Here is a 27,522-nt window from a genome sequence, read left to right on the forward strand (position 1 = left end):
TGGACGGTAAGGCTTCTGACACCTGGCGTTAGAAGTGCTGAACTGAGCATGTGGGAAGGAATTCTGAAGCCAGACTTGGTACCAGCCCTGGAACCTAATGACAGACACCTGTCCCTGGCACGCTTGACAGTGAGCGCTTCCAGCGAGGTGAATGGATGAGGCAGGCGGGCTTTGCCCCCAAAACGGCACTTGGTACAGTTGGCACTTACGTCCCAGTTATGGCCCTCATCCCATTGATACTGGCGGGCTGGTTTGTAAACGTAGAGCTGAACTATGTATTGAAGACCAATAATGAACACTAAGGAGAGCAGTGGTCAGCTCACAATATGTGCCGAATATAGACAAGCAGTAATAGGTCTAGTTAATGATCATCTTCCAAGAGTTTTACCTAGACGCCAGAAGCCCTGGGTTCAATCCTCAGCACAGCATAAACCAGATTGCACATATGCAATCCAGACCATAAACTTCAAGCCATTCTCTACTACATAGTGGTCTGCAATATAGGGAATTTAGAATGGTAAGGTTAATCCAACCTGGAGCGGGCCCACTTTAGGAGGAATTTGGTTTAAGGAATTTGGGTTGTTTTAGCTTGTCAAACAATTCTCATCCACACTTGACTGTAGCTCTTGACATTTTACAGTGACATAGGTAGAGTGAATCCTCGCTGCATTTTCTTAATACAGTATAGGGCAGTCCTTATGCCTTATCACGGCTTTGACCCTAGCAGCAAATCTTGAGTAGCCATCTCTATTATTACCCCCGTTATCTTTGGTTACCACCTTCTTGATGGTGAAGGGCCCCTTCTTCCTCACACCCTTAAGAAGGTTCTAAGCCAGAAGTGGGCAAAGGCCAAGCTGAGTCCTGCCTGGTAAGTTGGCTGCACAACACTGCCGATCCTGGAGTCCCATCCACTTTCGTGAGGCTGAGGTAAACCATTCTACACACATTTGCATCTATTGTCTTCCAACCTGGAACTCTTCAGGTCCTGCTTCCATAAACCTAGCCCCTCTCCCCACTTCCGATCCCAGAGCTTCAGCTCTACACAGCCTCCAAACCTCCCTGATCCCCCTATCTGCAGTGCTGGGATTAGTGAGAACCAGGGTGCCAGTCCAAGAGGCCGGCCTGAGCAACCATGTTATCTATGTACTTCATCTGATGTATGGAAATCCACAGCCACAAACGTGTGTGCCACTGAGCTGTATCCTATTTCTGAATTTCATCACAATAAAACCACAAATATGCAGAAATGCTGCTTGCAACTTCAGAGTATCAATGCACGTTCCCAAATCATTTGTCAGTTCAGTCTCAGGGATTTAGCTTTTCATATGAAAACTAGTTATGCTTGAATTCTTTTAGCTCCTGCTTGTTCTACAGAAAGCCAGGTATAGCAATGCACTCCTTTAGTCCCAGTGCTTGAGAGTTCAAAGCCAAATAGTGCAGGTTGTGTTGTGTTCTTTGGGACAACAGGCTAGAACCTTCTTTACAGCTGTTAAGAGAAAAACAATGGCAGTCTTAAGCAAATGCATAATGAAACAACCCAGAGACAAGGTTCCAGCCCAAGAACCAAATGCAGGTGCACTTGGAGTACAGTTGAGACAGCAAGCCTTGACGACCAAGTTTACTGACCTGCTTATGCCAAGTGGAGTTTCACAGACAAAGACAGGGTGCTCACTAAACACAACCAACTTCTACTCAGACTCAGCCCATAACAAGTGCTAGCTATTAATAGCCTAAGTGCTTCTAGGGCTCTGCTCAAATGTCACTGGAAAGTGCCTTTCTGGAGACAGACTCAGATGGCTGAGTTTAGGGCTACAGAATAACTGACTCAGGCTTCTTTTGAGACAATTAACTCAATGCTGATCTTGAACCCAAAAACCTCCTCCTGTGACATTTTGGGGACCTGCTACCATCACTAGAACCCCAAAGAAACTTCCCGTAAAGTACAACCGAGACTAGTACAACTAAAGTTTCTTTTTATTGGACATGTTAACAAGAAAGAGGCTTAGTCAAAAAGACCAAAGCCCATGTCATCATCAGACTCCTCAGATTCTTCTTTCTTTGCTTCTACTTTCTTCTCCTCAGCTGGGGCAGCAGCGGTAGAGGGGGCAGGACCACCTGCTGGTGCAGCTCCAGCTGCTGGAGCAGGTCCACCAGCCCCTACATTGCAGATGAGGCTCCCAATGTTGACATTGGCCAAGGCCTGAAAAAGAAACAGACAGGGGCTAGAGTGATAGTTCAGTGGTTAAGAGCACTGACCACTCTTCCAGAGGACCAGAGTTCAGATTCCCAGCACACGACAACTCAGAACTGTATGGAATTGCGGTTCCAGGGATCCAGACACCCAATGAACATAAAATAAAAACAGGTAAAGCTGGGTGGTGGTGCACCCCTTTAATACCTACAGCTTTCATGGGATTTTTTAAAGGGGAGACAGACAGATCTCCGAATTCCAAGACAGTCTCAGAGAAACCCTGTCCCAAAGACAGGCAAAAAAAAAAAAAAAAAGGCCTTTAAGACCTGTCCTTTATGTTTCAATGATGCAAATTCAGCCTTTTCCAAGCCAATGCACCTGGACTAGTCAATATACAAGCAAAATTGATATTCGGTGTGAACTGGGCCGCTATTTGGTAGCTGTTTTAAACGGCAGATAGCCTCTCATGGCTAGCCAACTGTTCTAAGTAACCCAACAAAAGTATTGGGCAGACCTCCAAAGTTTCTAAATTCTGACTCCAGACCCGAAAATTGGTTGATCTCCCTTGCCAGAAATAAAGCCATTTGTAGCTTTCTGTCTTATAAGAATCTTGATTGTTCCACGCGCCAAACTTGCCAGGTCAGTAAATTCCAATTTCTACAAAACACGGGCTAACACGTACAAGATTTGCTTGTAGTGGCACGGTTAACAAGTACTTAATCTGTTAGAAACTGGGGACGGACATATAGAAAAGCTACACCAGTGAGCACAAACTAAGACACAAAATCCATTTATACAGGACTTCCCCAATCTTACCTTTGCAAACAGGCCAGGCCAGAAAGGTTCAACATTGACACCAGCTGCTTTAATGAGGGCATTGATCTTATCCTCCTGGAAGACAAACGCCAATCCATCCGAGCGATCAGAAAACGGTTAAAATCAAGTCACGGAGGTCCCTCCTGCACAGCCATGTTGTCAATTTCGGCTTTCTATGGGCAGCTCATGCATACCTGGGCTTACTTAAAGCACTGGCCAGGCTTGAAGGCTCGGGGGCCAGTGCGGTTGCCCCATAAGCCAGACCACCTGAGTTAGAATCTTACGAGCAAGTGGAAAGACAACCCACTCCTAACACTTCGCCTCTAACAACAGGCGGGCTGGCGGCCGCCATTCACGGCTGTTGAACCGCGCGGGCAGGACAGCGCACGCGCGCCACGGTCCTCCGCGCCCGACAAGTCGGCTCGCCGAGTGCCCGGTCCCCGTCGCAACACACGTGGCCGCCCCGCGGCGCCCCAGGCCGCACACTCACCGTGACTGTCACCTCGTCGTCGTGGAGGATGAGGGCGGAGTAGATGCAGGCGAGCTCAGAGACGGAGGCCATGTTGCGGACTGCCGGCACGGTGCTAGTCGCCGGATGAAGTGAGGGCCTCACCCCAACGCGGCCTTAGCTCCCTCGGAAGAACCGAGCACCTTGGCGGCAGCTGAGGAAAGGGTCACACACGCCTGCGCACAGCCTCTTATGGGGGCCGCATCGACCAATCGATGCCCGGCTCCGAGCGGAAGGGGCAGAGCCAAGAACGAGAGGCGCAGTTCCGGATTTGCGCATCCTGTTTCCGGTCTGGCCGGCGACTCGCGGCTTGCGAGCATTGGCAACGCCGAGCTTTAGGGTTTAGCAGCTAAAAGGAAAGTGATGTGGGCGAAACGCACTGGTCCGGTCCCGTACTTGAACTGGTAGGAGCGCTCCCGTGCCGTGGGCACACTGTCCGAAAAGTCACTAGCCGACTCAAGCCCTGGCGGTCACGTGGTCGGCCCCCCCCCCCCCACCCTGGAACCAGAGACTCTGGCTCTGGAGTAGGCAAATGCGGTACCCTGAGTTGTGTATCGAATGCAGTGTGTCAGGGTCCATCCCTAGAAAACTCATTACATTAAGAGAGCACAGAAGAGCCGGGCGGTGGTGACGCACGCCTTTAATCCCAGCACTCGGGAGGCAGAGGCAGGCAGATCTCTGTGAGTTCGAGACCAGCCTGGTCTACAAGAGCTAGTTCCAGGACAGCCTCCAAAGCCACAGAGAAACCCTGTCTCGAAAAACCAAACAAAAAAAGCACAGAGGGTGCTGAAGATGCCTCAGAGGTTAAGCCATTTTACTGCTCTTCCAGACGCCCCAAGTTCGGTTCTGCCACCCCAAAACTCGAATTACAGTTTAGGGGATCGGATCATAGCAAACATCAGCAGATACGCTCACACAAAAGTAAACACATTTTAAAAGTATCATGCAAGGTATGGTGGGGCGGGGGAACAGAAGTAGACCACGTGATAAAAATAGGCAACTGATCACATAGACCCCTAGAAAACTAGGAGAGTAACTTTGATAACCCGGTAAGAATATTCAGCAGAAGTTAAAAGCAATTTTTTTTTTCAGGCTGGCCTCGAACTCAAGGCCTGCCTCTGCCTCCGGAATGCTGATATTAAACGCATTTGCTACCACAGCTCCAACCAAAGCAAAGACCTTAATAGAAAAAACTTTCTTTGAAAATGGGGGAATAAACATGAATGTCTTCCTTTGCTTCTGTTTCAGTGCATAGCACTTTAGCACAACAATAGAAACCCCAAGACTGCTCACACACACACACACACACACACACAAAATCTTAAAAACACACCTCAGTGCTGGGCGTTGGTGGCGCACACCTTTAATCCCAGCACTCCCGAGGAAGAGGCAGGCGGATCTCTGTGAGTGGAGGCCAGCCTGGTCTCCAGAGAGAGTGCCAGGATAGGCTCCAAAGCTACACAGAGAAACCCTGTCCCGAAAAACCAAAAACAAGCAAGCAAGCAAACAAAAAAACCACTTCAGGTTGAGGTACAGCTCAGTTGTAGAGCTCTTAGACAGTTTGTGTAAAAGTGGCCTTGGGTTTCAAGTGCTAGGGAGTTAAAACCAGAGCCTTAAGCATACTAGGCAAGTAGTCTATCAAAAAAACAGTATTTCCAACGTGTGATGTTTTAAAGTGCATATAATTCGATTTCAGCACTACAAACAAGCTACAAAACAGTTATCACAAGGAACTTGCGGGGCAATACAGTTTTCAGGTAAGACCCTAAAGGGGCGGGGTGTGGGAGTGTCTGGGGAGATGGTTTAGAGGTTAAGAGTACTGGCTGCTCTTCCAGAGGTTCTGAGTTCAATTCCCAGCAACCACATGGTAGTTCACAACTAAAATGAAACTTGGTGCCCTCTTCTGGCCTGCCTGCATCCCTAAGGGGATAATTCTCCCTAAATTAGATAGTTCCAATCGAAATTCTATTCTCATAGAAATTTGAAAGCTGGCCTCAAATTTTAAAACAAAAAACTGACAGGGTGTCATGTACCCCAGCTAACCTTGAACTTGCTGTGTAGCTGAGGATAACCTGGAATGTCGGTTATCCTCTTTCTGCCCCTACCTGGGATTTATTTTTAAGTGTGCACAACTACAGCCAGTTCATGCAGTGCTAGGGATCAAACCCAGGGCCTGATGTACCTTATGCAAGCACTCTACCCACTCAACTATATCTCAGGCCCCTCACTATACAACCCAATTGGCCTGAAGATTCTGTAGTCCAGGCTGGCCTGGCCTTGAATTTGTGGTAATCCGTGTCTCAACCTGCTGAGTGCTCTTACATTAGAGGCTTGCACCACACCTGGCCCTAGAGAAATTCTTTATTAGTGTTATTGGCAATGCAAATAGATGTGCAGACTGGAACAGAGAGCCTTAAACACATTCTCATACTAAGAGAACCTGGTAATGTCAGTAGAAAGAAGAAATCCAAGGAGTATATAGATGGGTGTTTCAAAACAGCTTTGCCAAAGGATGGCAGGGGCTCTGATGGTAGAATGTACTCCTTGAATGCTGAGGACATGGAATCAATCCCTGGCATCATAAATAAAGGTGCCATAAAAAAGTCATAGGCAGGGAGATCCAAAGTTTCAAGTTGCAAAGGATACATAAAGTCCTACACACCCAAGATCTTACTAAGTATTTTTATTGCAAAGACTCTTATATTTGAGAAACCAAATCACAACCTGGAAATATTCATTAAACCAATGAGATCCTATTTCATGCTTATCAGTTTGGAGAGTTGCTAGTGAGAATGGCAAATTTAAAACAAATTTAAAAAACTTGGCTAAAGCTGGGTGTGCACAAAACCTACAACCAGCACTTCTAGCCATCGTCTCTACCCTCAATACGCTAGAATATATATATGCTCAAGGGGCCAATTACAGCACTATACTCTGCAGTGTAAGGAATACTGCACTCTTGAGGAACAGAGAGGATGGCATAGAACATCCTGCAGTCACCTTCAGACATGTCCATCATCTCAAGTGAATGATGGAACACTGAAATATCCTGCTAAACCTGGCCTCCATCTGAGGCTTTGATTTTGAGCACTTCCCTTCCAAGGAATGCCTGAGTTATAAATCAAAGTTGGTTTCCAACTAAATTAATCATTAGGAGCTAAGAAGTGTCCAGCAAAGCTAATGTATTAAAACAGGACGAATAGCATGGTAGTTTTGATGTCGGACTTGGTTTTATAAGCCCACGAGCAATATCTTACCTGTTTCATACCCCAACTCACTTTGTAGACCAGGCTGGCCTCAAATGCTGGGATTAAATGCATGGGCCACAACCAAGGCATGCCACAACCAACTTTCTATTCTCTACATTTTCTTTCCTTGTATCCCACTAACACCAAGTACCAGATAAACAGAACACTCCAGTTGCTTGGGATCTTGCTGAGTGAATGTCCAATACACAACTTTGTGCTTTTTAGTGCTTTTTATTTCAATTCTTTTGGCATATATAAAAGCAGAAAGTGAATATATACATACAGAATTCTAAACATCTTCCTAAAATGGTTTTACCATTGCCCACTCACCATCTTTAAATTCTTAAATATGTCTAAAGTGCATTTTTTGCGGCTAATCAATAGCAGCATTTTTTTTTTATAAAACCTTAGAAAATATTCAGAACAGTTGGAAAAGTCACAATAAAAAATACAATGTGATCCAGATACATTCTTCTGTAGGATGATTCAGATACTGCGTCTGGCACAGCTTTGGAGAAATCACCAACACAAACAAAAACATTCTTCGGCCACCAGGGCTATCAGGTCAAGGCTTCTTTCGCCTACAACACAAGAAACAGCATGTAATATTGAATTCTACACTTGGCGACACAGTCAAAACAAATTCTCTTTGTGAGAATTCCTTTTATAAGAAGAAAATTCAAGTCCTTGGAGCAAGCAAGTAACTTACAGAATGTAACAGGAAGTAGCTTCCCTGTTCTTACCCTACTACAGTCATCTTCAAAATTGTCAAAGGAACCAATCCAAGGTGAAAAATGTAGAGAGAGATGTGTAAAGATTGGTTTTATGAAGAATGGAAAAAGAATAGGACAGCTCCCCAGTGTGGATTTAACAGAAGAGCAAATGACATGCTTCATTCATCATGAATTCTGGCATTCAGCTTTACCTATTTATATAACATGTGTACACCTATTCCAAAACTATGAGGTCCATTAGGTAAGAGTGACACACACAAACAATGCTGTCAACCCCAGTGTGAGTCATCCTGCAGAAGTACAAAGAAATCAGACCTCAGCTGAGAGCAAAGTCTTGTCTGTGATCCCAAAGACAGCTAGAAGTCAACATTTTTTGTGTATTAAATGCTTTGCCATATAGCTAATAGACATGCCCCTTTCACCTCCAGCTTTCAGCTCAGCCTCAAAAAGATTTAGAAGTGGCCAAGTGTGAGCAAAAGTCATCAATCTGCTGACATCTCCTCCAGCAGCTCTTACAGCACTCTGGAGAGCACAGCATGACAGAGGCTGACCACAAACTGTCAGCCTGGCCCAGGTAAAAGCCAGAGAGTGAGGCACAGCTGGAGCAGCAGTGGTGATGGAAAGCCTGGGAAAGGGAGTGGTGCTCACTTAGGTTGTGCATGGTGCTCATATCCGGGTCCCAGTTGAGATCCTGCTCTCATCTCAACAGCAACTGAACACTAGAGGAAAATGACAAAAGAGGGAAAGGTCAGCTCCCAACAATCCAGAAGCACATGTTCATTTATACGGGCTCTACTGCGATGAAATCCAACAATGCCTTAGTTCAGCGAGGACACCTAGGTTAAACCACTAGTCACACACAATTCATTTCTGCACAGGCAACAAGAACAAGAAGGGCCTGAGAGAGTATCCAGGTATCTTTTCATCTTAGATAAGGAATGAGAGAAAGGGGGGAGTCCTGAAGAAGCTGGTGGCCAGGGCCTTGCCCGATCCTTCCCCCAGGAGCCTCAGAGGTAATGGTCACAGGAAGCACTAGGTGCTGCTTCAGGTTAGTCCATCTGCTATGATTTTCATTAGTCTGGAGCAATACTCTCCATCCACTCTTGAGTCCTTTGTCCCCCATACACGTTAGTGTGCGCGTGCACACAGACACACAGACACACACAACCTCTAACTAAAGACCAGACCTAAAGAAATGCAAGTGCCCTACTAGAATGTTAGTTACAGGCCTCCAGGCTGCAGAGGCAGTATGTTGTCCCACCTTAGCAACTTCAAAGAGCACAAAGTGCTACAGCATTAGGCAGCTAATTTTAGCAAGCAAGTATTTAATTTCACCCCTACCCTTGTTTCTACATCGGTCCATTCAGACTCTGTACCATCTGGTTGGGCAGGTGCTACTGTGGATGATCTTCGTTTTCGACTACTGAAAAAGGGGAAACACGATGCAACAATCATTTTTGCATCTAAGAATGAAAAACATTAGAAGGGGAGAAACCACCTATACCCCTGCGGAGAATTAATGATAAACTTCACAGGGTATCTGTTCCTGAGAAGAGGCTAAGAAACAGCCCTTTTATTAGTGACCAGCACTCACCCAGTCGGCGATTCTTGTTTTAAAGTCTCAATATCAGTAAACTGAACAGATTGTCCACCACCTCTGGTCTTATAAACATCACCCTAAATCCAAGAGAAAAGGTCACTAAATCGACTGATCAAATGTTTCAGAAATTTCAGTCCACCTCTTACTAACTAAAGTCCAACACAGGATAATCAGTAACATTCCTAGCTATGGGGAGTATTTTATTATACCTATAAATTTAAAAGCTAAATTAACCCAGCAGAGGCAGCTCCATGTTTAAGGTGCTGTTGTCCTTCTGGTGGCAGCAGTTATAATTAAAACTGTCGGTCCTCTTGACCTGAAATGTACACCCCCCCCCCCACACACACACAACTTTTCATAATGGCTATAATGATCACAAGAAATCTTCTATAGGCAGAAAGTCTCTTCTTTCCAAGAAAGAATTGGGGTAGCTCAGTACTGAGTAACTTTCCCAATCAAATTTTGTGCATTATTTACTTTGAAACTGTTAATTTTTTTTCATTTGTTTGGTGTTTTTCTTTTTCTTTTTTTGGTGTGTGTGTGTGTGTTGGGGGGGGGGGTGTTTGCTGCCATGGAACCCTGTAAACCAGGCTGGCCTTGAACTAACAGAGATTCGCCTACTGAGTGCTGGGATTAAAGGCGAGCACCACCACCACCTGGCATAGAACATTTTTTTTTTTTTTTTTTTTGGTTTTTCAAGACAGGTGTTTTGGAATCTGTCCTGGAACTTGCTTTGTAGACCAGGCATTTTAATGCAAACATTTAATCTTGAAATAACAGAATAGGAGATGGTTGTTTTCTTTTGCTGCTATCTGGTTTTTCAAGTTAACTATGTGCTCCAGGATGGGCTCAAACTGGTAACCTGCCTTCCTAGGCCTCCCCATGCTAGGGCTCAGGCAAGTTGTCAATATGGCTCTGGATTTTTTTGTTTTGTTTTGTTTTTTGAGACAGGGTCTCTCGGTGTAGCTCTGGCTGTCCTGGAACTCGCTCATGGAGATCTGCCTGCCTTTGCCTCCTGAGTGCTGGGATTAAAGGCATGTGCCACTACCGCCTGGCTGGGTTTACTTTTGAAACTAAGTTTTAGGTAATATGTAGTAACTAAAAGTACATCATGGATCTAGAAGAAAACCCAAGACTCTAAGCCTATTTAAGCAGATCCAGCAGATTCACAACCTAAGCAACTACATTAATTTTCTGCTAAAAGTTCCACCCAACACCCCATTTATATTCTAGATCTCATCAAGGGATAGCAGGTCAAATATTTCTCAGTGCTATTTTTTTTTATATATATATATATAAAGACTTGTTTTTACCTTAATTACTTTAGTCTGAATCTCCCCATCGGAGGCTAGTTCCTGGTGGGTCAGCATGTACTTCTCACACTTAGCTAGCGCCTTTTCATTTGCAACAGACACTGTGATGGCATGAGGGACATGTGGCTGCATGACTGTCTCAGTTTGCACATTAGAGGCAGGCTTATGATCTACCCATCTGCTCCCTGCAGAGCGGGACCTTCTGTGTCGTACAGGAATTGGTGTGTTCTGATCAGGTTGAAAGAGGAATTGAGAAACAAGCACAGCCCAGGATTACTTTGAGGTACCATTAGAAGTGCAGCAGTTTACAATGCAAGTTCACAACAACAGAAATCAAACCTGTCCAAGCTAAAGGAGTAAGTCATTTAATGTTCTCTTAGCCAAACAGAACCAACAGACATTTTTAGACAACAGTATAGAGAGAATGGTCATATGGGAGTTTCTGTTTCAATAAAGGGCAAAAGATAAGATTGTGGTGACTCTAGATCCTCTTGTTTATGGCTAGTTCGGGAAAAATAATCCATTTTGTATTCTTGATTAAAAACCAATTATTATGCCTGCTTTGTGAAGCAATACATAGACTAACAGGTCTGTTAAAGGTAACAGCAGGATCAATATAACACATAAGTATGTCTGAGGCACCTAAATAGAAAATATTCCTCCATATACAGCCAGACCAAAAAACTGCAAGCTGTTGAAGCTCTGACTTAGCAAGAAAAGCCCCGAAGAACACAGGAACTTCAGGTGCAGCATGCCTAAACAGTGTCAAGCACTTCTAGGCACTTGCAGTAAAGACTTTTAATATCTCAAAACACATGCCACAAAAGCTTCAAATATACCAACAATTTTTCTTCTCCAAATGTTTCCTAAAAGCTCCAAGAATCAAAGACGATAGTATGAAATTAGCTTGTATCATATATAAACACTAGTTGTTTTCCAGTCAAATGCTATGTGTGCTAAGTTAAACAGCACATTCAGCTCAAGAAAATGTATTTCGTGTACATGATATAGTAATATAAGCAATTGTGTCTCCTGTTTGTTAAACAGAGTACAGGCAGAGCCTTTCCAACCTATCCAAATGAGGATTCTGATTCAGTTATTCAGTTATAGGAAACCAGCTCAGGGACAGCTCTAATGACACGTGTACAACAGTCACCACAACTTGCCACTAAAGACACTGAGCTTCCATGCAGGCAGAAAACTTTCCACTCTGAAAATGGTTTGATTGATGTTAAATAAGAAAACCTAGCTCTTAGAATCTAGCACTTGGCAGAATAGCGTCCCTGAACACATTTACGGCATAATACATTCAAATCAAACTTTGAAAAGGGGACAAACTGCAGAGAATCTACTAGCAGTCATGACAAGTATTTTGAAACTCTTTCCTCACCAAAATGTAAAGCTCAGTCTTCCTGATAATTTCTGACCAATGAACATGGACACAGAGATATAACCTCATGGAAACTTTTCTGCTGCACTTCTAAAAAGATTTGGATTTCAAGAAAAAAGTTAAAGTCTGTGTCTTAGTACATCCTCCTGACTGTCGCATGGCTAAGTCAGGCATTTTCTTACTGCTGGCAGGTATAAAACAGACCTGATAAAAAAGAGTCTGGAGTCTGATAAAAAAGAGGAGGATTTACTAAAAGTGATCACAGAGACCATTCACCATGATCGGCTCCCTGAAAGGCTTAAAGTAAAATCTGCAAAGCTAGAATTTAGGACTGTAGAAGTGTCTGCTGCCTTAGAAGAACCCAAGACTGATAATCATCATTAGCAATCAGATTGCAGGGCATTTATCACATTCTAAATCCTGTAAGAATATCTTTCTGGTTTTTGAAACAGGGTTTCTCTATGTAACAGCCCTAGATGTCCTGGAACTCATGCTACAGACCAAATTGGCCTCAAAGTCACAGAGATCCACCTGCTTCTTCCTCCCTAATGTGATTAAAGGCATGCACTACCACCACCCAGCAGGTAAGAGGATCTTATGCAAGTATTTACTACAAGATCATTTTACTTAGAATAATTTTAAAAGAGCAATTAAGATTTTATTGAATATCTAATTCACAGTATTAGTGTGATGATTTATTCAAATTTCAAGGAAAATTTATCTTAATATTGAAGAAAATATTAGGTATAGTTAATCACCTCAAGATTAAAATTTCAGGATGTGAAAACTGTCAGTAGTTTCAAACAGTTCAGATCACAAAAATTAAAAAGGTGAAAGCATAGGAAAGATTGGTGATTGCCACATGCAGTGTGTGCATCTGGACAGCAGCATGGGTTGAAAGGAGAAGCCATCACTGGGTCACGTAGGACAGTGAGAGGCTCTCCACTCAAGAAATACTGTCTGCCTTACAAGTGGTGAAGAGGTGGTTACACAGGGAAATGCTCTTTTTTTTTTTTTTTTTTGAGTGTCACAGCACCTGTGACTTACTTCAGAGTATCTCAGAAGAGGAAAGCCTCTTGCATAAAATAATAGTGACTGCCAATAGCAGAGGCAGGAGAGTCTATAACCCATTAATTAAACTTTTAAAATGGGGATGGCAGGGGAGGAGGGGAGGGAAAGGGACCTGGGATTTACATGTAAAATAATTTTCTTTTTAATAAAATAAAATTAAAAAAACAAAACAAAAAAACTTTAAAAATGAAATCCCACTCCCCACCCCCGAAAAACAAAAACAAACAAACAAACAAAAAAACAGCAAGAAAAGTTATATTTTGGGAAGGGGAACCAAAAGAAAAAAAAAGTATAGTCTTATACATTCATATTTGGGTTGGGGAGATTATAGCTTGGTGATAAAGCAATTGCTTAGCATCTTAGCATGTTGAAACTCAATCACCAGCAACAAGGGGGGAAAAAATAAGGAACAAACAAACAAAAAACCCTGAGAGGGATCAAGGAAGCAGCAAGACAATCATATTCCTAGATTCTGTGCAAAGCCCCTTGTTCAGGCTGGCATTCAGGGCTCACAGGCACAGGCTTCTGCTTTCTCACATGAAGAGCTCAGCCTCAATTCAGGGTGGCTCAGTCTTTAAAAGTCAGAGCTTCTTCATTTTGGAAGCTACCCATCTTTCCATCAAACTTTTCCAACCAAGTTACAAAGAGCAAATGAGGTAAGTCTGTCACTACAATGCTTTAAAGAATGCTGGCACTAACCCTGTGGCAATGGTCCTCTTCTACGCCTATCTCACTGCTGAATGTAGGGACCATCTCCCTGCCTTCAGTCCAGTACATCCCTCGCCTTCTGTCTGACACGATACATGTTTTACTTTGTCCTGGCTCCTGCTGCCTATGCCTTGCAAGAGAGGTGACATTGACAGGTGTGCTGAACGGAGATAGTTTCTGCTCCCATTCCGAAATACAGGAAGCTACAGAAATGCTGCTGCAAGAGTTAGAGCGCCTGTGTAGCTGTGGTTGGCTCATGAGTTGCTGGCCGTTGGAAATCTGAGCAATATTGTTACTAGAAAGCTAGAAAAATTGGAGAAAAATTAATGAATAAGACTGAAAAACTGAGAGAAACAATATTACTTTTCTACAATTATTACTACATTAAGATTTAACATTGTGAGAAACTGTTTGCAGTCATTAATTTTTGTGATATGCTTTTGCTGTTTTTCTGAGACAAGGACTCACTATATAGCCGTGGTTAGGTCTGGAACTTTGTGTAGACCAGGCTGGCCTATCTCCCTCCCAAATGCTGGGATTAAAGGCATGAGCCACCATTCCCTGCCCTTTTGTGCTAAGTTTCAAAAATAGAACCTTAAAAAAATAACATGAAACAAACAATTCTCACAGAGAAACCTCCTCTAATTGGAATAAATTTTCTCTAGCACTAAGCTACACATACTAAGTGTGTAAGCACTAAGCTGCAAACACTTACAGGCACAGGCGAAGGAGAGACCGATCTCTGAATGATTTTTTCCTGGTCCCTTTCTCGGGAGGGTCTCTCTGGCTTCTCAGGTTTTGGTTCAGTCACAATGGCCCTCAACTGTTTGAGCTTTTCATCTTTGACCCACAGTTTATTCTGCATCTCCAGCTGGGTGGCTGCCACCCGACGTTCCTATGGGGATCAATGGAAAATTACAATCTACTTTACCACTCTGCATAAGCACACCACCCACTTGAAACTGACAGTTCTCTACTTCTTCCAGAATTAACAGATACCACCAGAGCTCTGCCACAAGCACAGAAATACAAAACATTTAACCTAAGGAAAACACTCACACATTCCTTCTGCCATTTCATCGATGTTTCTGTCACCATGCCTTGCAACCTGGCTTCTAATCTGCGCTTGTCAGAAAACTGCCGCTGAAGCTTCTGATTCTGGCTCTCAAGTTCCTGCTGCAGATTGCGTTTATCTTCTTCATAGATCGTGGTTGTTTTCTCCAAAATCTCGATCTGCAAAGGAGACCACTGTGCTTATCATCTGCTGTGCAAACACCTCACCTAATTGTACAATAAATAGTCCTTCAATTGCTCACAAAAGCAAATTTGTGGAAACACAGAGGGAGAAGGAGGGGGAGGGAGGGAGGGAGAGGGAGAGGGAGAGAGAGAGAGAGAGAGAGAGAGAGAGAGAGAGAGAGAGAGAGAGAGAGAGAGAGATTGAGACATCACTTTTGCTCTCACTTGAATCCTCAGTTCCACTTTGGTCTAGAAAGAAGCTACTCAACAAACCCCTCAAGCCAGGGGCCTACATCTCCTCAAGCTAAGTTCTACTTCTAAGATTAAAAGACTACACATTCTCTTCCTCCCTTCATGCCCCTTCACAGCAGTGACAGGCATATGAGGTGTTCTGAAAGCAGTGCCCAATGGGCAGTAAGTACACAGGTGAAAATGTGACCACAAACCTTATACTCCAATGTTTTATTTTTCTTTTCCAGTCGTTCTATTTCTGATTTCTGTCCTGAGATCAATTTTTCTTTTTCATTTAGTTTTTCCTGAATGTAGTTTTCTTTATTTGAAAGAGAACTGTCAAATTCTTTTAATAAGGCTTTGAAAGTCATACCTGAAACAAAGTATACAGATTGTGCTGTTTAATGCAGATATAAAACAAAACCAATTTTCTTTGGCAGACACTTGGTAGAATGTAGCACTCTAGCAAATCCCCCTATGGCAAATGTACATAAGAAAGGCTGGGAATGAAGCTGTCTGTTACATATCTGCTTTGTATATGCATGAGGCCCTGGGTTCAACACCAAAAAATGAAAAAGACTGAAACAAGTTTGGTAAGAAATCAGGAGTTTGGTTCTCATATCTATAAGAGATGTTATAGGAGCTGGAGAGATGGCTCAGAGGTTAAGAGAATTGATTGTTCTTCCAGAGGTCCTGAGTTAAAATTCCCAACAACCACATGGTGGCACTTAATCATCAATAATGAAATCTTGTGCCCTCTCTGGCAAGCAGGCATATATGCAGACACTGTACTAAATAAATAAATCTTAAAAAAAAAGAGAGATGTTCATAGAAGTATTTTGTAACCTCTCTCTAACACTTAAAGCTTGCTTACAAATGCAAAAACAGAAATAATCCTGTATTTCAGATCAGCTGAGCCTGGGCTGAAGACCTTAGCATACTGCTTGGTCACTCACAGAGACACAGTCACTTCCATGGACTAGACTTGTTCAATTGTTCTACACATTTTCAAACATCATTTCACTTTTCCCTACACCACATTGAGGTACCAACAATTACAAAATATAAATTACTTGCCAACAGGGGAAAACTATATAATATCTTGTATCCATCACTATTAAAAGTAAACACAGATGAGGAGACACCCACTTTTTTCTCCTTATATTCCTTAAAAGTAAAATTGAGCTGTTGAGGAAAACAAAACCTTGCCATTCAGATTAAAAAACATCTTGAGGCCACTACAAAGCCAAGAAACAAGTCTTCCTTAAAGAGATGTCTCACCAAGTGGAGTCACTAAGACCTGTTTCTACCTCTGAAGTCACAGTAGCTGTAAGCAGATCTGTTCTTACATTGTCTGTTAAGCTCCTCAGTCATTACTTGGCGTAGGCGATGTCGTTTCTCCAAAGTTTCGATCAGCTTTGGAAGGGTCTCCTCATCATTGATATCCAAAAGTTTGCATGGAGGCAGTGGTGGGAAGCTCTGTAGACTCACTTCAGTCACCAAAGGTTCTGTATTGAATTTAAAATTATGAAAGAGCTTTTAAGCAAGTCTGATGCTGTGAGCAGAACCCCTGAACCAGTAATCACAGAATTTTATCTTTTTTTTTTTTTTTTTTGCCCTCAACTTACTCAGTGCTAGAATTACAGGTATTCTTCACTACACCCTGCTTTAGGCATGGGATTTCTCAAAAACTTATCTAATATTTTATCTAAACATATAACCAAGGAACCTTACTTTTTAGTTCAAAGTTTCTTGCATTTGGTTCTTGAGAAGGGTGTAAATAGATTTTTTTAAAGTTTACAGAAAGACAAGCAATTGAATAGCAATATAGCATGAAATCATACCATCTCCAACTGGGCCGCCCCGAGGCAGGTTTCTATATCGTCTCCCTGGTGTCAAGCCACATATCACCTTGTCTACTGGTCTCGCTACTTCAACTTCTTGGGTTACTTCAGCAAATCTCATAACTTGCTAAAAATACAAAGCAGAGTCTGTAAAAGCAAACCTACTCAAGTACCCCGTTACAGATGGCTAAATAGCTCTGTTTACATAGCCAGAGACCATCTATTAATCTACAAAATGTGCAGTGTGACTTTTTTTTTTTTTTTTTTTTTCCCTGAGACAGGGTTTCTCTGTATTGTTTTGGAGCCTATCTTGGAACTCTTATCTGTAGACCAGGCTGGCCTCAAACTCACAGAGATCTGCCTGTCTCTGCTTCCCAAGTGCTGGTATTAAAGGAGTATACCACCACCACCTGGCCAGTGCGCCATTCTTGAGGTAGCTGTTTTCCCTAAAGAAACCCAACTGTATAGGACAAATACACTTAAATTACCAAGCTTTCTTCATAATCTTCAGCCTTTGGATTCACACACACGATCATCCGCACCTTCCCTTCCCCATCAAAGTAGTTCTTGAACAGATGAGTTAGCTTTGAATCTCGATACGGAACCATCTATAAAGACATTCAAAACCTAAGCATATTAGACAATTAAAATGCATGATTAAACCACAAAGTGGTTGACTAAGGCTGCTGTGTACCTTGTTAGTTCCATATGTCTGGTTCTCTCGAAGGACTTCCATGCATGTTCTAAGCGTCATCAGTGACTGATTAATGTTACCTGAGAGGAAGTCAGACACAGAAGACATTTGAAAACAGCAAACGTAGTACATAATACATCTGTGTGTTTGTAAAACCTAAACTTCATTTAACTGCTGGGAAATTATATAGATCTTCATGGTTCAAGTTCAAGATATGTCCATTATGGTCCCACTATACTTTCAACTATATTAATCTTAATAGCTTCAATAACCATCTTTCAGGGACTCCATTGAAAAGACTCTCCAGGGCTGGAGAGATGGCTCATGGGTTAAGAACACTGCTTGCTCTTCCAAAGGTCCCAAGTTTAATTCCCAGCAACCACATGGTGGCTCACTACCATCTGTAATAAGATCTGGTGCCCTCTTCTGGCCTGCAGGTATACATGCAGGCAGGATACTGTATACATAATAAATAAAATCTTAAAAAAAAAAAAAAAAACTCTTCAAATACAATATTATTCTTTTTTTAAAAAAAGAGAATCTCTTTTAAGCTGTTTATTTTTATTCTTTGTGTTTGCCTGTATATATGTAAATCTACTTCATGCGCTTGGTGCTCAAAAAGGCCAGAAGAGGGCTTAGGATTCCCTGGAACTAGAGTTACAAACACTTGTGAGCTGTCATATGGATAGGACATAAAAAGTGAACCCAGCCGGACTTTGGTGGCTCATGCCTTTAATCCCAGCACTCAGGAAGCAGAGGCAGACAGATCTCTGTCAGTTTGAGGCCAGCCTGGTCTACAGAGCTGAGTTCCAGGACAGGCTCCAAAACAATACAGAGAAACCCTGTCTCAAAAAACAAAATAACAAAAAAAGTGAACCCAGGTTATCTGGAAGAGGAACAAGTATTATTTAGTTTTTTTTTTTTGGGGGGGGGGTTTCAAGACAGGGTTCCTCTTATAACAACCCTGGCTGTCCTAGAACTTGCTCTATAGAACAGGCTACCTCCCAGGTGCTGGGATTAAAGATGTGTGCCACCATATTTGGTGCAACAAGAAAGTTTAACTGCTGTTAAACTTTAAGTTAAATTAATTAAATAAATTAATTAAGTTAAATTAATTAACACTTAATTTTCTGGTGGTTTCAATGAAAATGGCCCCCATAGCTCATGTTTGACTGTGTGGTCTCCAATTGATAGAACTATTTGGGAAGGAATGGAGATGTGGCCTTGGTGGTGGAGGTGTTTCATTAGGGATGGGGCTTAAGGTCTCAAAAGCACAAGCCATTCCCAGGGTCTCTGTCTCTCTCTCTCTGTGTGTGTCTGTCTCTCTGTGTCTCTGTGTCTCTCTCTCTCTCTCTGCCTCATGGTTGTGAATCATCTGATCCCACAGCTACTCTACAGTAAGCTCTCAGCTACTGCTCCAGCACCATGCCCTCTGATGTGCCATCATGGTCATGGACTAACCCCCTGATGTAAGCAAGCCCCCAGCTAAGTGCCTCCTTTGATAAGTTGCCTTGGTCATGGTATCTCTTCACAGCAACAGAAAAGTTAACAGTTTTTTCCAAACTCTAAATTCTGGCATAGACAAACTCATTTATTTGACTTGTTTCCTTTCTTTTTTAGGGGTGGTGGGGCTGGAGACTGAACTCAGGTGCCTCATACATGGGAGGCCGGTCATATCCCAAGAACCACTTCAGACTACAATGAGAAAGGGACAGAAGTCCTTCCTATACCCAGAAGGGACATGTTTCCAGCAAACTGATCCTCTACAATCTCAACAGGATTTCTTAGTCATCAAGCTTTCTTTTTCTGATTTATCTCATTTGGATTTCTGAGCCAAGATAAGGCTAGTACATTAATCACACCTCTAAAAATTCAGATCTCAATTAGATCTCCAAAGTGGTTAAGAACTTTGTTCACCTTGAACACTGACTAAAACCCTCAATCATGCCTGCCAGATACATCATTTTAGCTAGATATGATACAAGCCTGTAATCCCAGCTCAGAAGCTTGAGGCAGGATAACAAGTGCCTGCCAGTTACCTTCTGCTCCTTATCCACTGACTCGAGTACACACACAATTAAATGCTAAGTTTAATAGTCTATGTTATTCCACTGATTAATCAGAAAATTAATCACCTATTGATAAATACAAACTGCCGTTCCAAGTTGTTGAAAGTTGTAGCCATAAATAAGTACAGTACTGCACTCACCAGCCTCACGTAATCTGTTCCCTTCTGCTTTAGTCCGGTTGGTTCTTTCACTTCCAGCAAGATCTACCAGAGACAACTGGCTTATGGTAATTTGTTCTTTTTCCTGCAAGGAATAAAGCCAACAATCTAAATTATACTTCGCTACAATGTTCTTTAAGATTCAGTTAACATGGTATTAAGTCTTAATGGATACTGTATGTGCACAATACAAATACCAGAATGGCAGAGGATGCATGATACAGTAGAGTTTGCAAAAGAGCTCATGACACTGAGTACTTGTCTGCTACCTGACTGTCCTTCTCAGAGCAGACATTAACTGACTCCTTAACAGGGATTAACAGGGATTTTGTTCCATTCTGCTATAAACCAGGTATTTAGTATTCCAGACTGGGAGTATTGAGCTCTGTCTGCAGAAACACAACACACACACACACACACACACACACACACCCCAAAAAAAGTGAAAGCATATTTAAAATAACATAATTTCACAGTACCGTAACTTATACAAAGAAATGCAAGTCAGGGTGGGCAGATGCTTAGTGGTTAAGAGCACTGGCTGCTCTTGTACAAGTCTCAAATACAGTTTTCAGCACCCATGAGGCTGCCTGTAACTCTAGTTTCAGGGGATCTGATACCTTCTTCTGGCCTCCACAAGCACCAGGCTCCCACACTTGGTGCACAGACATACTTGCAGGCAAAATACTCACACACATCATATAAAAATAAAGCTTTAAAAAAAAAGTCCCTGGGCATTGGTGGCGCATGCCTTTAATCCCAGCACTCAGGAGGCAGAGGTAGGCGGATCTCTGTGAGTTCAAGGCCAGCCTGGTCTCCAGAGCGAGTGCCAGGATAGACTCCAAAGCTACACAGAGAAACCCTGTCTCAAAAAAAAAAAAAAAAAAAAAAAAAGAAAGAAAGAAAGAAAAGAAAAAGTCAAGAAGCACCTAAATGGTATTATGCTTTTAGCAGTAATTCACATCCCTAGCACCAGAAAAGTAATTCATTGGAAATCAGGAAGACTTGTCTGTGGTCATTTTCTGGCTAATATTTATTGAGTATTGACTATAATCCAAGCAGTGGCCAAGAAACTTCACACTGCTTCCCTTAATTCTCACAACCTTATGAGAAGGCTCTCTTACAGTCAGATCAGACAGCGTCAAGAACCAGAATTCAAACTGTAGTGAACCTCAGCACTTTCGTGCCAGCCTAGACATGGCCACATTAAACAGTCATAACCAGTGAAACAAGATCTTAGTATTAGCAGGAGAAGCTGTGGCAGGGATCTCTGAGCTCTAGACTACATAATAAGGTTCTGTTGCAAAAAAAACCACAAAAACAAAGTCAGGTATGGTGGCATGAGCCTTTAATCCTGGACCCAGCCTTGCCAATATAGTGAGAAAAGAAACAAAAGAGACCATGGTTTTGAAAACAAGTAAGGGAAGAGTTTTGGGAGAGGAAAGGGAAGGGTGAAATGTAATTTACACTATAATTTCAAATGAAAAACAAATGTTCAGAGTCATACTGGGCTTGTTACACGAAACCCTGTCTCATACAAGGCAAAAAAACTAAAACAATGCATCACATTTCATTTTAAAGTTTTTCAGACCCTTTTCATGACACAGAAAACTACACATGCCCACATGCTATGCACTAGGATCACTCAATAGGCAGTGCCCAGAAACAGCACTGTTGGCACTTAAAAAAAAAAAAAAAGTCACCAGCTATACAGCTATTAACTCTAGAGTAATCTGCACCACCATGGTAGCATCATCTTCCAAAACCTTTGGGCTAAATTAGTAAAGACAAGATTCATACACAAACATTACCTGTAAGACATTGTCTCCATCAGCATCCAGGGGAGCCTGGACGAGTTTAATGCTGAACACGCTATGTGAACGGCTGGATTCTCTATTCAAATGGGTGTTAGCAATACGTCTCTTTTTCTGACCTATGATGACAGAGAAATCATTGATTATACTTGGACTCAGCCATTTATTATACCAATTAATCCAAAGGGACTGCTGTTAAATCATAGCAACAACTCTGAGGGTTAAAACCATCAGTTCACACTTTTCAAATTCTAGTTGTTTCTAACCTCTCCAAAAAACTTCAAAAGCTTCTTCTGTAGATTTCACTTCTACTTCTGTACATCCTGCAACATACATATTGTGGTTCTTATCCTCCCGCAGTATTTTAGATTGTGGGAGTCTGTGGGAAAGAAAGAAATGGTTAGTTTCCTAGATGAGATACAACAGTCTTCCTTTAAGTCTAAGGTTAAAGTGCCAAGCAACACAATATCCCCTTTCACCTTAACACTGACAGAACCCAAGCCTCATGCATGCTAGCTAAGTGCTCCACCACTGAGCACATTCCCAGCTTTTCTTAAATTCATTGCATGGTTCTTTTTTTTTCCCTTTAGACAGCGTTTTGCCTGCATGTATTCCTGCACACCAGAAGAGAGCACCAGATCTCATTATAAATGGTTGTAAACCACCTTGTGGTTGCTTGGAATTGAACTCAGGACCTCTGGAAGAACAGTCCGTGCTCTTAACCTCTGAGCCATCTCGCCAGCCCCCCTTTTATTTGGGAGGGGGGTTTCCGAGACAGGGTTTTTCTGTGGCTTTGGAGCCTGTCCTGGAACTAGCTCTTGTAGACCAGGCTGGTCTTGAACTCACAGAGATCCACCTGCCTCTGCCTCTGCCTCCTGAGTGCTGTGATTAAAGGCGTGTGCAGTGATTAAAGGCGTGTGCCACCACCCCCCAGCTTCACTGCATGGTTCTAAAAGCTGGAAAGTCCATGTGTGTAGTGCTGACACCCAATGGGAGCCTTCTTGCAGTGTTATGATAGAGGCACCACATGGTGAGACAGAACAAGCATGTTCCCATGACACCCTTTGTTTAATGGACATAAATTTATATAAGATCCCCAAAGAAATGGCAGATTTAAACAAAAGATGATTACACAGTTAAGATTAGTTATAAAGCCAGAAACAATTCTGCTTTTAATGTTTGCTCTAAGTCACCCTAAAAAGTACATTAAATAACTCTGACACTTAGACTATAACAGTACTATAACACTATCTTATATAGCACAAGTTACAGATCATAATGTAGCACTTTTCCTCATTTAAAAGATCAGCATATTCAACTGGTTCTGACCTTCATAACAATGAAGAGAATAAATTCAGAAGGGATTTAATATATTCCCAGAGTGCCAATCCCACAAAGTAGCTTGGTAAGTTTTAGTTTGCAGTTGGTTAAGGTTAGGTAAGGGTGCTTGCATGTTCTGTTTTAATTAATTTTTAAGAAATGTTTTTATTTTTCATGTATGGATGTTTTGCTTGTATGTAAATATTTGCATCACAAGTGTTCTTGGCACCTACAGAAACTAGAAGAGGATATTGGATCTCCTGGAATTGAAGTTAAAGAAGATGGTTGGGAACCACCATGTAGGTGCTGAGAATCAAAAGGTTCTCTGGAAGAGCGGCCAGTGCTCTTAATCACTGAGCAATCTCTTCAGTCCCGTATTTTCATTAATTTACATGGAATTGAATGTGTGGAGGTCAGAGAACAACTTAGAAAGTCAGTTTTTCCCTACTACCATGTGGGTTCCAGGGATAGAACTCAGGTTGTCAGTCTTGGCAGCAAGCACCTTTACCTGTTGAGCCCTCTCACCAGCCCCACTCCCCACTTTGTGAATGGTGAGGATGGAGACATTTACCAACCACCATCACTGACAATCAAGGGAAGATTTCTAAAAGAAAAGAAGGGTTTAGAGGTAGCAGCCTGCCCACTGCCCCCACTAGTGAAAACCACATCCTTCTCCTTAAGAAGAGTCAGTATCATCACATACACAGACTCTGCGTTCCTCATAGGTGTACTGCAGCCTTTCCACCTATCAAAGGAATAAGGCAGACATTAATGTTCTAGAGTAGCCATCCCGCCACAGCATTTCAGTCTAGACTAGTGACAGTGCTGGTGGACATTTTAAAACCCTCCACTTGAGAGACTCCACTGCATTAAAAGCCAATAAATATTAACCACTCAGAAAAAGAGAGCTGAGCCAGTTCCAGGACAAAGCAAGTTTCAGGACAGCCAGGGCTGTTAAACAGAGAAACTGTGTCTCGAAAAAACAAACAAAAATAAAAATAAGGAAAAAAAAAAAAAAAAAAGGAAGAAAGAAAAGCAGAAAAGGAGAGCTAACACTATCCTCACATTAAATCCACAATCAGTGCAATTTAGCAGAGTGCAGGTGCTGTTTCCTTTGCATGACTAAATAAAACCAGACAGTAGTATCACTTGAAATAAGCCAAACAAACTGCAAACAAAAGAAACATAAAAATAATATAGTAGTGTTGGGCTAAGTGAGGCATGCCTTTATTCCTGGCACTTGGGAGGCAGAGCCAAGTGGATCTCTGTGAGTTCCAGGATAGGCAAGGCTACACAGAGAAACCCTGTCTTGAAAAACCAAAAAGTACAATGTACTAATCAGACACAGTATTTGTGAATCAATTCTGGCACAAAGAGAGGTACTTTTACAAAGCTATATGGTAATTGGTCTTCAGATTCTTTAAGTCAAGACACACAGATATCTAAGCAGTAGCATTTTCCTCTCGAAAAATAACAATGCAATGTGGCTTTACACTAATCCACAATGGATGAGCTAAGAATTACTTGTACAGACAAGGACCCACTCTAAGAGACCACCAAGACACAGACAGTCAAAGAAGCTGCAACCACGCCAGCACTGTCAGGGTGTTAAAGATGCCCCCAATACCATCTACAAAATTGAGATTTGTCTCAAAACTAAGGCTAAGTTTTCAAAAGCAATTTCCAAGCTGGATCTTTAGGTCACAATGCCTTAACCTGCTACAATCTAGTTAAGATAAAAGTATTTGTTGAGCATGACTACATGATTTTTGTGCATTCTGAAAACTAATGTAAGCATTATCCTCACCTATACCCGAAGAAATCAACAATTGCTGGGGGTAGTTTTCCAGGATTATCTGAAGAGACTCTCTTCGATACTTACTTGGGCTTTATGGGATCAAACTGCACCTCTTCCAATAGATCATATATGTAATTATTATAGATTTCAATGTAAGAGACAAATACACCATAGACACTGTCTTCATCAACTTCTTCTGCTTTGCAAAATTCTTGTACATTTATCATATCGGAAAATTCTGGATCTGCTTGTCTCCTGAAACAAGAAACAGATTCCTCGAAGTCAGATTTTAACCACTGTGTTGGCTGGTTTTATGTCAACTTGACACAAGCTGGAGTACTTGGGAAAAGGAGCTCTCAACTGAGAAAATACCTCCACGAGGCTGGCCAAAAGGCAAGTCTGTCTAGCATTTTCTTGATTAATGATTGATGTGGGAGGGCCCAGTCTACTGTAGGCAGTACCAACCCTGAGCCAGTGGCCCAGGGTTGTATAAGAAAGTAGGCTGAACAAACCATGGGAAGTAAACCAGTAAACAGCACTCCTCCATGGCTTCTGCATCAGCTCCTGCTTAAGTTCTTATCCTGACTTTCTTCAGTGATGGACTGTTACTTAGAAGTGTAAGATGAAATAAATCCTTTTCTCCTCCAAGCTGCTTGGTTTATGATATTTTTATCACAGCAATAGAAACCTAACTGAATTGTTGGGAGTGGTGCATGCCTTTAATCCCAACCTGGTCTATAAAGTGACTTCCAGGCCAGCCAAGAATCCAAGAATATTACACAGAGAAATCCTGTCTTGAAAAACCACAAGAACAAAACAAAACAAAACAAAACACCTGAAATACCAGGGAGGAAATACTCTAACAAATGTTCTGCCATTTAAAACTGAAATCAAAGCAATTTTATTCAGATTCAAGGTGGGTCAAGGACAACTAAGCCCTCAAGATTCATAGCACAGGCACTCACCCTCCCCAACTCACAGAAATATCCTCTCGAAACCAAACAAAATATCAGCAGTTAAGAACATGCCTCGGTCCAGACCCCTGAACATGGATGTCAATAAGGAGGCCTCTGCACATCAGGGAGACTCTGGTGGTGGATTAGTATTTTTCCCTGGTGCAAGAAGGGACTTTGAGAGCCCATCCCACGTGAAGGGTTACACTCTGGCCCTGGACACATGGGGACGGGTCCAGGACCAGCACAGGAAGATTTGGTGGACTTTGCAGAGCCCCCGTTGAGGGCCCTACCCTGCCTGGGGAGTGGTGGGTGGATGAGGTGGGGGATAGGCTGGAGGTGGGGGATGAGGGTGAGGGGAGGGAGAGGGAGAGGGGACTTACATGTGAAACAAGCTTGTTCCCTAACTAGAACTAATAAATAAATTAAAAAAAAAAAAAAAAGCTGGGCGTTGGTGATGCACGCCTTTAATCCCAGTACTCAGGAAGCAGAGGCAGGCGGATCTCTGTGAGTTCGAGGCCAGCCTGGTCTCCAGAGCGAGTGCCAGGATAGGCTCCAAAATTACACAGAAAAACCCTGTCTCGGGAAAGAAAAAAAAAGTTTATAAAAGAACATGCCTCAACCCTAACCCTCAAGTCAACTGTAAGACTAACCTCTCTAATTTGTACTCATCTTCCCCAGACCTACATAAACTGCAGGATAGAATTCCATCCACCATGCATCAGTGCTACATATGAAGTTACTCACTTGCTAGAGGGGGTCTTTGGAATGGATACAGCTTCTCTTTTCTGCCGTTCTAATAAGGCATCAACTTCACACTGTATTTCCATGCTGTTCCTATCATTAGATTTAAAAACCTAAAATAGGGGCAAAAAAAGACTTTTGAAAAGAATTTACTTGAGAAATAGCAACATTTAAAAACAGGACGCATTTAACATTTAAACTTTAGGGGAAGGACAAAGAGTCCCTGGCCTGCAACTCTTGATCCTCTTGGTTCTACTGCCCAAGTGATGGCAACATAGACATACCTACCATGCCCACCACATCTGAACATATGTAACATAAAAGCAGCTCCAATGCTGTTCTTCCTCAGTATCACTGTATCCAGAGATGTCTCAGTCCTGTGTCTACAGTGACAGTCACAACCCAAAGGAGTCACTGTATCCAGAAATGTCTCAGTCCTGTGTCTACAGTAACAACCCAAAGGAATTGTACTTACATAACGTTTTGCTTGAAATGATCCTATGCTGTTAAAGATCATGTTCAAACAACGAGGAAGCAGACCTCCGGACCCTGGAGAACCTGTCATTGTGTGAGTTTTTCCACTTCCTGTCACACCATATGTGAACAACAGACCTATAGTGCAGCATCAACAAAGAGTTATAGTCTTAAAGTTCCACATAATATTTCATTGTATTTAAAACACTTAAAATTAACAAACCCAAAAAAGGGCAATGCTCTAATAAGTTAAATCTAAATTCAATGTCAAACAAATATTAAAAGGTTTTATCACAAGACTAAATAGAGAATTCAACTAAACTCAAGAATCATACCATTCTTGCCATGAATGAGGTCATCTACCAATGGACTAGCCACAACTTCAAAAAGTTCCCTCTGAGTGGTGTGAGTGCCAAATACCTGCTTAAATGAATACTGAGTCTGTGGAGAGAAGAAAAAAATAAATAAACACATGGAATTACACTAGACTAGAAGTATATATGTTCTATGCTTGGAATGTTTCTGTTGTGAAATTTCAAATCCAGACATGTAAAGAAAAAACAAGAATGAGTTTTAACCTTGGAGCCTTCAGTAGTCACAACATACAT

General features: G+C 42.2%; 2 protein-coding genes and 1 long non-coding RNA gene across 3 annotated transcripts in view; 1 reads left to right on the forward strand and 2 right to left on the reverse strand.

The window, feature by feature from the left end:
- Nucleotides 1-1,951: 1,951 nt before the first annotated feature.
- Rplp1 (ribosomal protein lateral stalk subunit P1) lies at nt 1,952-3,692 on the reverse strand. The gene is made up of 3 exons (XM_027414823.2): nt 3,498-3,692; nt 3,008-3,082; nt 1,952-2,200 (listed from the first exon to the last, which is right to left on the reverse strand). Exons 1-3 carry the CDS (start codon nt 3,567-3,569, stop codon nt 2,003-2,005), a joined length of 345 nt encoding a protein of 114 aa, XP_027270624.1. The 5' UTR covers nt 3,570-3,692; the 3' UTR covers nt 1,952-2,002.
- Nucleotides 3,693-3,771: 79 nt separating this feature from the next.
- On the forward strand, nt 3,772-12,946 carry LOC103161108. Its single transcript, XR_003485174.2, has 3 exons — nt 3,772-3,919; nt 5,212-5,272; nt 12,253-12,946. It is a non-coding gene; the product is annotated as an uncharacterized LOC103161108 (long non-coding RNA).
- The window catches only part of Kif23 (kinesin family member 23), a 29,827-nt gene continuing 9,283 nt past the window's right edge, over nt 6,979-27,522 (reverse strand). The window contains 20 exon segments of the mRNA NM_001243981.1: nt 6,979-7,344; nt 8,146-8,216; nt 8,839-8,920; nt 9,092-9,174; nt 10,411-10,638; nt 13,571-13,882; nt 14,295-14,474; nt 14,639-14,812; nt 15,262-15,419; nt 16,396-16,554; nt 16,891-17,017; nt 17,379-17,498; nt 17,585-17,664; nt 19,794-19,896; nt 21,623-21,744; nt 21,892-22,004; nt 24,828-24,998; nt 26,444-26,553; nt 26,916-27,052; nt 27,250-27,355. Of these exon segments, the coding sequence (NP_001230910.1) occupies nt 7,329-7,344; nt 8,146-8,216; nt 8,839-8,920; nt 9,092-9,174; nt 10,411-10,638; nt 13,571-13,882; nt 14,295-14,474; nt 14,639-14,812; nt 15,262-15,419; nt 16,396-16,554; nt 16,891-17,017; nt 17,379-17,498; nt 17,585-17,664; nt 19,794-19,896; nt 21,623-21,744; nt 21,892-22,004; nt 24,828-24,998; nt 26,444-26,553; nt 26,916-27,052; nt 27,250-27,355 (2,652 nt within the window). The 3' untranslated portion in view covers nt 6,979-7,328.

The sequence above is a fragment of the Cricetulus griseus genome, chromosome 4 (genome assembly GCF_003668045.3).
Source record: "Cricetulus griseus strain 17A/GY chromosome 4, alternate assembly CriGri-PICRH-1.0, whole genome shotgun sequence".
In the NCBI taxonomy this organism is placed as follows: domain Eukaryota; kingdom Metazoa; phylum Chordata; class Mammalia; order Rodentia; family Cricetidae; genus Cricetulus; species Cricetulus griseus.